This window comes from Scylla paramamosain, chromosome 41, assembly GCF_035594125.1.
Source record: "Scylla paramamosain isolate STU-SP2022 chromosome 41, ASM3559412v1, whole genome shotgun sequence".
Classification (NCBI taxonomy): domain Eukaryota; kingdom Metazoa; phylum Arthropoda; class Malacostraca; order Decapoda; family Portunidae; genus Scylla; species Scylla paramamosain.
This window is the reverse complement of record NC_087191.1, coordinates 5720528-5731388: the sequence shown is the minus strand read 5'-3', so window position 1 is coordinate 5731388 and position 10861 is coordinate 5720528. Positions and strand designations below refer to the sequence as shown.

General features: G+C 32.7%; 1 protein-coding gene across 1 annotated transcript; it reads right to left on the bottom strand.

The window, feature by feature from the left end:
• Nucleotides 1–8396: 8396 nt before the first annotated feature.
• LOC135093131 (antimicrobial protein 1-like) lies at nucleotides 8397–10288 on the bottom strand. The gene is made up of 3 exons (XM_063992042.1): nucleotides 10108–10288; nucleotides 8972–9096; nucleotides 8397–8817 (listed from the first exon to the last, which is right to left on the bottom strand). The coding sequence occupies exons 1-3, from the start codon at nucleotides 10236–10238 to the stop codon at nucleotides 8699–8701; spliced, it is 375 nt and encodes a 124-aa protein (XP_063848112.1). The 5' UTR covers nucleotides 10239–10288; the 3' UTR covers nucleotides 8397–8698.
• Between the last annotated feature and the right edge of the window lie 573 nt (nucleotides 10289–10861).

The following is a 10861-nucleotide window of genomic DNA, read 5'->3' as shown; positions in this document are numbered from 1 at the left end:
TTGCTTATGCATTCAACCTCGTCTGCCTGAAAGAGAATCTGCCCTGGCTTTATATATATATATATATATATATATATATATATATATATATATATATATATATATATATATATATATATATATATATATATATATATATATATATATATATATATATATATATATATATATACATAGCTAAATTTCATCATTTTTCCAGATGTTGTCACAGAAAATTTCTTTGCTCTTGTCTCGATGAATTGATCACATATGTAGTAGAATGCATCTGGAGAATGACTGGAGCCTCTTGATGAAATTTCACCTCTTGTGATGTGTCTTTTCAGGCAGCCAAAGCAGAATTGATTGGTGGTCTGCAAGTCCCTACTTTTATATTGTCAAGCAGTACTCTAAGAATATTCTTAGTCTTTCTAGAATGTTTTCCAGAATGTTCTCAGTTTTTTCTAGAATATTCTTGAACCTACTTAATAATAATCTGACTCATTCTAGAAAATTACCGTAGATTCTAGATAGTTCTTGATGTTTCTATATATTTCTAATGCATTCTAGAAAGTTTTGGAATATTCTGAAAATGTTTATATTGAATAGAATGTTCTGAAGTGTTCCAAAAACTTTTAAAAGTGTCGGTAGAACATTCTGGAAGATCTGAGAATATTTCTGAAATGTAAGGAAATTTTTCTAAGTATGAAAAATTTCTTGCTAGATCTGGTCAGTTCAAGAATGATCTTATTAAAATTTTAAATCTTTAGAAGACTTTATATTTTCTTCATTGTTTTTACTTATTTGCTAAATTTTAAAAGCAATTAGATAACCAACTGAGATTTTGCAAAGGTCTTTACCTGACATGAAAACCAATAGTAACCCATGCTATAATGAAATAAGACAAAAATGCAAATTCATTGTTATGACGACAAAACCAAAATTTTAGTATCAAAATAACTTTTTTTCTATTTTATTTAGAGGGAAATAACTAGAAAATTATGGTTTGGGACAAATTGTGTTACATAGTGAATAACGTGGTATCATCTAAATACATTACAATTTTTTTTTTACTTCTTGCTAGCATTAATTATATCAAGAACAATGGGGCTTATATGTTTCCTTGTGGTATGCCTGTGGATACTGGTTCGAATGATTAATATTTTTCGTTATACTAAACCCTTTGTTCTTTATGAGTAAGGTAACTTTAAATAACTTTTAAGGCATAGCTCTAATATCTATATGATACATTTTTGGCAACAAAATTCTATGGTCTAACGTGTCAAAGGCTTTACTCAGATTTATAAGCATACCTACTGTATTTTTATTTTTTTTCTAAACCTGAATAGACATCGCTGACAAATTGTAAAATAGCAGATTCAGCTGAACGGTGGACTCTAAAACCATGCTGAAATTCTGTTATAAGAGAATTCTGCTCAAGATAATTAATTAGGCAAATATAAATTACTTTTTTAAAAGACTTTACTGAAAGAGGGATGAATGGAAATCGGCCTATAATTATCTATATTGGATCTATCTCCGGACTTGAATATTGGAATTACTTTAGCTCTTTTTAATAAATCAGGAAAATTGACAGTTTTTAATTACAGATTTATTACGTAAATCAATGAAATGAATGTCAAGGAGGAAGAATATTTATTTTATTTATTTATTTATTTATTTATTTATTTATTTATTTTCTTTTATTTTTTTTCATTTTTTTGAGAAATGTCATTACCTGGCATTACCGATTTAATGGAACTATGATTTTTTTTCTACTTCAGCTTTACAAGTAGGTAACATATACATAGCAAAGTCCAGGGAAGTTATTCATATATTTTTTTAGTCACATTCCCATTCTTGATTCGTAGCACCAATTTTAAGGAGGTGTTCGTTAAATTTGTCAGTGTTGTCAGTAGGGAGTGTATTTAATACTATATATATATATTTTTTTATGACAATTTGATTCACCCATAAGAGAATTTATCACTTTCCACTGTTACTTGGGGTTTCCTTGCTTATCTATAAGCAATGTTTTTTCTGTTTTTTTTTAGTACAAATTCTTTGCTGATCTTAATACTGAGGTTGATTTATTCCTCTATTGTCTGTATGTTTCCAGAAAATAATGGTAATTTTTTGGCAAGAGATTTTAGTCTGTGTTTTTATTTTATGATAACTCTTAGTGATGAAGTTATATAAATGGTGATCTAATTATTTTCATTTGTGATTATCTATCTATCTATCTATCTATCTATCTATCTATCTATCTATCTATCTATCTATCTATATATATATATATATATATATATATATATATATATATATATATATATATATATATATATATATATATATATATATATATATATATATATATATATATATATATATATATAATGTTTTTTTGTTATTTTTGAGTACAAATTCTTTGCTGATCTTAATACTGAGGTTGATTTATTCCTGTATTGTCTGTATGTTTCCAGAAAATAATGGTAATTTTTTGGCAAGAGATTTTAGTCTGTGTTTTTATTTTATGATAACTCTTAGTGATGAAGTTATATAAGTGGTGATTTAATTATTTTCATTTGTGAATATCTATCTACATATATATATATATATATATATATATATATATATATATATATATATATATATATATATATATATATATATATATATATATATATATATATATATATATATATATATATATATATATATATATATATATATATATATATACGAGTATATATATATATATATATATATATTTATTTATTTATTTATTTATTTATTTATTTATTTATTTATCTATTTAGTATTTATTATCATCATTTTTTTTTTTTTTACAAATGTTTCTGAACAAATTGATCGAAATTTCTATGAAATAAGTCAGAGGCCTGGTTGGAACATGTAGAGCTTAATAAATCATTCCATTGCACAAGGCCGATATCGCTACAGAAATGGTCAACAGTGGCAGTGTTGATCTGTCTTTTGAATATAAAATTAAACTTTTGCTTTAAAAATACAATTTTAAATTGGGACAATGCTGGCTCATGATCAGAATTAACAGTTTGAACTATATAGTTACTAATATTATCTTCCAGTTGACTTGCCCAGATATGATCCAAAATGGAGGCGGAAGTGCTGGTAACTCTGGTTAGCTTAGAGGAAATGATTAAAAAGAAAACATAAAGATAATATATTCAAAAAATATTTCCCGTGTTCATCAATCAATTTAGATTAAGGTCTCCTAAAATATATATTTTCTTACATAATATATATATATATATATATATATATATATATATATATATATATATATATATATATATATATATATATATATATATATATATATATATATATATTTTTTTTTTTTTCCTTTTTTTTTCAAATGAAAATGAAAGGATGTCAGTTACTACGTTGATGAAACAATTGAAATTACCACTAAGGGATATATAGATACATTTAAAGGCATACTTATTTCCTGATATTGTTGCCTCGACACATATAGTTTCAATGAAAGTGTCTAAAATTATAAGCGCATATCATACTGATGACTCCGCCACCATAAATATTTCTAGAGTTAGTGTACAAGTAATGCCCGGTAATTTGATATAGTGTCGTAAGATGTGGCTGAAGCCTAATTTCAGTGAAATTAAACACGTTGATCTTAATAGGGATATTGTACATGACTGTCCTTAAAATGTTGAGGATTTCTAGGAATAGATCTTATATTGAAGGTACACATATTTAAGATATCATTGCGAAGTCCAGTATTATCAAGAAAAATGCATTCGGTTTTCGGTGCATTAGATAACCTTTTTCGTATGTAATACTCGTTAACATCCAGATCACAGTTATATCTGAAGTGAAATTATTACATTATAATTTTGGTAATGATTCACACTACAAAAAAAAAAATATATATATATATATATATATATATATATATATATATATATATATATATATATATATATATATATATATATATATATATATATATATATATATATATATATATATATATATATATATATATATATATATATATATATATATATATATATATATATATATATCACAGTCAAGAACAGCAAGTAATGATTCGCCGGTTAGTGAAGCAAAGAGTAATTCATGGGTAGTACATGTTTCTCTATTATCCTTGAATGGCAGTAGTAGTAGTAGTAGTAGTAGTAGTAGTAGTAGTAGTAGTAGTAGTAGTAGTAGTAGTAGTAGTAGTAGTAGTAGTAGTAGTAGTAGCAGTAGCAATAGTTGCAGTAGTAGTAATAATGATAATCATGATTATAACAATAATAATAATAATAATAATAATAATAATAATAATAATAATAATAATAATAACATAATGATAAATATTGGAAAAAAAAAAACACTGAACCAGCAGAAAGTCATTTATCTACATAGTGTGTGTGTGTGTGTGTGTGTGTGTGTGTGTGTGTGTGTGTGTTTTATTGATACAAACCTGATTTATGATCACTGGCCATATAATTCTTAGCAGGCATCTGAAAACTGATTAAGTTCAATCTTTTATCTTGTTTTTAACATCTAGGTATTTTCAGCTGGTCTAGTTTATGCAGCTCATCTCTCCATTTTATTAATTTAGCTTTGACATGATTTAGCATCTCACCTTCGCTGCCATTTTTTCATGTTCACGACAGGACTTTGTCGTTCACGGCTGGCACAACCTACACATGTCGAACTCTTTAGCTGCTCCCACTCCACTTATGTGACCTGAGCTCTATAACAGGCTCGCTACCTCCGCCGCCACCGCCGAAAGAGTGAGAGGGTACACAAGCCTTCCTGATTGCACCTCACCAGTGCAATTTTGTGCTGTGGTTTATATATATATATATATATATATATATATATATATATATATATATATATATATATATATATATATATATATATATATATATATATATATATATATATATATATATATATATCATGAGCAAACCTGCTATGATTATCCTTTGTCCTTCAATATATAAGTTTAATGGTTTGGTATCTAAATTAACTTCATATCTAAATTAACATTATACTTTCTCATTAAGTCCCGAAGTCCCAACCAATTATTACTTGTAATGGCAACGTTTTGTCTTCACTAATCACAAAATAATGACTGTAAACCTTTCTTTAGATCAAAAATTAAAGTCTGCTTACTCTTTCCTGAAGTCTACATGACATTTCCACTTGCAATGCGATTAATTTAATTATAATAACATTATTATTATTATTATTATTATTATTATTATTATTATTATTATTATTATTATTATTATTATTATTATTGGAGGAGGTGAGAAGAAACACAGGTGTTGGGAGGTGAGTTTATTCCCCACCAGTTTCGCACAAGCTTCTTTAGGGGAACTGAGGTTACGACGCTTTACTTTGTTGATTCGTGGGGCTTAATGCCCCACACGGGCTATAATTGGCCCCGTCTCTTGTGCTGTTTCTGCGTGTCACTGCCATGGACGCGCGCACTCCCCAAGGTCGGGCATCCACCGGAGTGGTGGTATGAGAAGTGAGTGAAGGAAGTCGGAGAGCATCAGTGTTTTGCATATTTATTAAAGGATGTAAAGGGGAAGAAGTACTCCGTAGAGCGAAGGGACCTACAGTTTAACGTGGCTTCCGAACCACCAGATAGTTTCGTGAGGCGAGCAGAACGGAGGATATTGTTGGAGGTGGCAAATTTTGTAGCAGTTCGAAAGTGCAAGAGTACCTTTGTAGAGCAGAGGGGTCATTTTAATTATAGTGGTCTCATCCGAACCACGGTAGAATAGTTTTAGTTTTGAAATACAAAGGAATATGCTAGAAAGGAGTGTATTGTTAGAGTATAAATGGCCATAGCAGTATCAGCAGAAGAGTACCTCTGGAAAGCATAGGGGCCATTTGGTTATAGTGGCCTCATCCGAATCACGTTGAAAGGTGTAGTCGGAGTGGGAAGGAGAAGGGGAACGGAGAGGATTGTAGGAATGTAAGTTTGGCAGCAGAACAAGTGGAAGGAGATCTTTGTAAAGCAAAGGGTCATTGAATTATCATGGTCGCATCCGAAAGACGCAAGGAAAGTTTAAGTTAGTGAATAAAAAAAAAAGTATATATATATATATATATATATATATATATATATATATATATATATATATATATATATATATATATATATATATATATATATATATATATATTTTTTTTTTTTTTTTTTTTTTTTTATGTAGGAAGGATACTGGCCAAGGGCAACAAAAATCTAATAAAAAAAAATGCCCACTGAAATGCCAGTCCCTAAAAGGGTCAAAGCAGTGGTCAAAAATTGGTGGATAAGTGTCTTGAAACCTCCCTCTTGAAGGAATTCAAGTCATAGGAAGGTGGAAATACAGAAGCAGGCAAGGAGTTCCAGAGTTTACCAGAGAAAGGGATGAATGATTGAGAATACTGGTTAACTCTTGCGTTAGAGAGGTGGACAGAATAGGAGTGAGAGAAAGAAGAAAGTCTTGTGCAGCGAGGCCGCGGAAGGAGTGGAGGCATGCAGTTAGCAAGATCAGAAGAGCAGTTAGCATGAAAATAGCGGTAGAAGACAGCAAGAGATGCAACATTGCGGCGGTGAGAGAGAGGCTGAAGACAGTCAGTTAGAGGAGAGGAGTTGATGAGACGAAAAGCTTTTGATTCCACCCTGTCTAGAACAGCAGTATGAGTGGAACCCCCCCAGACATGTGAAGCATACTCCATACATGGACGGATAAGGCCCTTGTACAGAGTTAGCAGCTGGGGGGGTGAGAAAAACTGGCGGAGACGTCTCAGAACACCTAACTTCATAGAAGCCGTTTTAGCTAGAGATGAGATGTGAAGTTTCCAGTTCAGATTATAAGTAAAGGACAGACCGAGGATGTTCAGTGTAGAAGAGGGGGACAGTTGAGTGTCATTGAAGAAGAGGGGATAGTTGTCTGGAAGATTGTGTCGAGTTGATATATGGAGGAATTGAGTTTTTGAGGCATTGAACAATACCAAGTTTGCTCTGCCCCAATCAGAAATTTTAGAAAGATCAGAAGTCAGGCGTTCTGTGGCTTCCCTGCGTGATATGTTTACCTCCTGAAGGGTTGGACGTCTATGAAAAGACGTGGAAAAGTGCAGGGTGGTATCATCAGCATAGGAGTGGATAGGACAAGAAGTTTGGTTTAGAAGATCATTAATGAATAATAAGAAGAGAGTGGGTGACAGGACAGAACCCTGAGGAACACCACAGTTAATAGATTTAGGAGAAGAACAATGACCGTCTACCACAGCAGCAATAGAACGGTCAGAAAGGAAACGTGAGATGAAGTTACAGAGAGAAGGATAGAAACCGTAGGAGGGTAGTTTGGAAATCAAAGCTTTGTGCCAGACTCTATCAAAGGCTTTTGATATGTCCAAGGCAACAGCAAAAGTTTCACCAAAGTCTCTAAAAGAGGATGACCAAGACTCAGTAAGGAAAGCCAGAAGATCACCAGTAGAGCGTCCTTGACGGAACCCATACTGGCGATCAGATAGAAGGTTGTGAAGTGATAGATGTTTAAGAATCTTCCTGTTGAGGATAGATTCAAAAACTTTAGATAAGCAGGAAATTAAAGCAATAGGACGGTAGTTTGAGGGATTAGAGCGGTCACCCTTTTTAGGAACAGGTTGAATGTAGGCAAACTTCCAGCAAGAAGGAAAGGTAGATGTTGACAGACAGAGCTGAAAGAGTTTGACTAGGCAAGGTGCAAGCACGGAGGCACAGTTTCGGAGAACAATAGGAGGGACCCCATCAGGTCCATAAGCCTCATATATATATATATATATATATATATATATATATATATATATATATATATATATATATATATATATATATATATATATATATATATATATATATATATATATATATATATATATATATATATATATATATATATATATATATATATGTATATATATATAAAGCTTTGGTTACTCCGGTCATGACTCTTGTTTTACTGGGTCGCCGAGAACACTGGTAGCCATACTGCCCGCTCATTGCCTGGTGTGCGCGATGCGTCATCTGCCTCCGATCTCGGGGGCGCATACGGCCGCTGCTGACGCCGTCTACACGATGTCACCCGTCCGCTTGTTTATATTTTAGTTGGTGGCTATATACATTGGCACCAGCGAAAATATGAACAAGAGATCTCAATGTCTGAATATTATTATTATTATTGTTATTATTATTATCATTATTATTATTATTATCATTATTATTATTATTATTATTATTATTATTATTATTATCATTATTAGTATTATTATTATTATAACATTTCTTTGTAGGCATGTTGGAATTAACTAAATATATACTATTAAAGATAAAAAAAAAAGGATATTTAGGAAAATGCTAATTTTGATTTTTTTTTTATTATTTTTGAAAGAGGAACAATAATGACAAATTTTTATTAAATAATAATAGTACTTGTGTACATATTCTTGAGCGCAGCATTTGCTTCACAGAACAGCTTACCAAATGAAATCCCTAAAAGTGATTCAAGGTCGTCGTTAGTAGAGATGAATCAACATAATGCAAGCACGGCCGAGTTAGTTTTCAAAAAAGTTTAGGTTTGTTCTTCTTAATCAAACAGCTATTGGTGGCTTCAGCAGGGTATTCTTGATGGTTTCAGAAACCACGTCATATGTAAGCATCTTAGTAGGAAGCAAGCCAGTCCTCGAGGTCTTCTTTACTTAACAGCTGGTAATCGGATGCCTTACGGATAAAGCTTCTGATCGAACCTTTAAGCGCCTCAAGTTCAACCTCGCTTGTGCCTGCAGGAAGAGTACAGAGGCAGGTAAATGTCTTAAACACGCAATGTAAGTATTATGAAAATATTATGAACATGTATATATTATGTATATGTATATTAAGTACATGAATATATATTTTGTTGAATTTAAGAAATGAGCAGCATGATTTTGTCACCTTCCCCAACGAAGCGAGGGGTCCAGGAAGCACACGACATTACTGCGGTGTAGATGCCTTCCGGTTGTTTCGCTGACTCCACCAGACATGGGTGACCCAGAAGAGAGACGCCTGCGTCTTGTTGTCTGAATCACAAAGGCTTGCATGTTATAGTATCACCGGGCATCTGACACTCTTGGCAGGCTCGCTTATAAGACAAGTCATTGTACATAACATTCGGAGACAATCAGACAACACAAAAAAGTAACATAATGCAATAATGGAAGCTTCAAGAAGCCGTCTGACCCACACGCTGCAATCCTTGCATGAAACATGCTTACGTATTTTCATATGTTATCCTCATCCATGATTTCTCTAGTCTTTTAAAGATTCATGATGACTGGGGCACTAACAACTTGATTACTCAGTCTCTTCAATACATCTACTATTCTATTTGAGAACCAGTTCCTTCCTCTTTGTTTTAAATTTAAACTTTATCGGGCTTGAACCAATTACTTTTTTGTCTTATACTGAGGATTTTGCTTATATCATCCTTGTTCTATCCCCTATTATATTTAAAGACATTTACCCAATCCCCTCTTAATGTACTCCTCACTACATACGATTTGAGCACTTGGCATCAACATATGCTATACCAGGCCGACCAATGGCTCGGCTAAGAACCCTATAGTACACAGGCCTGAGACTATTTAGAGTATTTAGCTGGGATGTCCACATGTGGTAGACAGTAAGCTAAGTGTAAGTGGGTGGTGGATGAATTGGAATGTCTGTGTCTGCTCCTCGAATGTAACTAAAGAATCCCTGAGTGTAACCCTGTAATCGGCTGGCCGGCAGTGTTCGGTGCACATCTATTCGACCTCAAATCTTTGTTAATTAACCAACTCTTTAAGGTGGCTTCTAAGATCTGAATTGATAGTAGACACCCAACACTATTTTACAATTATTAATGCTTTTACCCGGAACTGATATATTTCCGAAAAAGGAATCTAAATTTCAAAGCTTCAATCTTGTTATGTAAAGAATATTTTTCATCCCGGTGCCGGTGCTCATCCTACATAAAAAGAAAAGTGAACTTTAGTTACTATACTCGTAAACTTATACTAGGGCCTCAAAGGAGTGTACTATCACCAACTTACCCAACCATATAAACTATGGCGTCGACGGCCTTATTCATAAGTCTGTTGAGTGCCAGGCCTGCTTGGCATGCAGGCACGCTGACGCCCAGCAGTACAACCACTGTAAGGCCGAACAGGAAAGATGGACGCATTGTGAGGGTCTGAAGGCGAGTAGATGTTCTGGTGGTGGTGGAGGTTGCTGGTGTGTGTTGACTCCCAGACAACCTCGCCTTAAAAAGCACCGGGTTTCTCATGCAGGAGATGCCATTCTTGCTATTCTTGACAACTTAGGTACGTCTTTATGAAGATCATGAATATGCAGTGAACAACCAAAAATAAAAGTAATAAGAATACTAGTGGTTGCTGTGCAACTAGTAGTAAAGCTGAACTCTTCTCTCAGATCTATGCTAAAAAAAACTCTGCCTTGAATGACACATGGCTTATTCTCCCCTTTCTTAAACCCATTAGCATCCTTTGCAGTGTTGCTTGCTTCTTTTATTGAAGATTCAGGATTTAAGGTTTTAAATTAAACTCCGGAGACATGCCCCAAAATTCAAAATCAAACCGATTCTTTTACAATAATAGATATTTCTCTCTGTACCTTTGATTCTTTTTTTTTTTAAATCGAATTATTTTACCAGATTTATATAGAAGCGATCAATTATAATTTTATTAGAGTCAACTGATACTGCACCACAGCCACGTCCTCCCCGGTGGCGTCTAGAAAAAGCGGATTGGCAGCTATTTACAAAACTCAACACCCCTGCTCTCTCAG

Excerpts from the sequence above, each read along its gene's own strand:
- LOC135093131 (XM_063992042.1), bottom strand. The coding sequence starts at position 10,238 with ATGCGTCCATCTTTCCTGTTCGGCCTTACAGTGGTTGTACTGCTGGGC. Across the intron at positions 9,097-10,107 it reads GCCATAGTTTATATGGTTGG|ACAACAAGACGCAGGCGTCT; the intron begins GTAAGTTGGTGA and ends TTTGTGATTCAG. Across the intron at positions 8,818-8,971 it reads CCCTCGCTTCGTTGGGGAAG|GCACAAGCGAGGTTGAACTT; the intron begins GTGACAAAATCA and ends CTCTTCCTGCAG.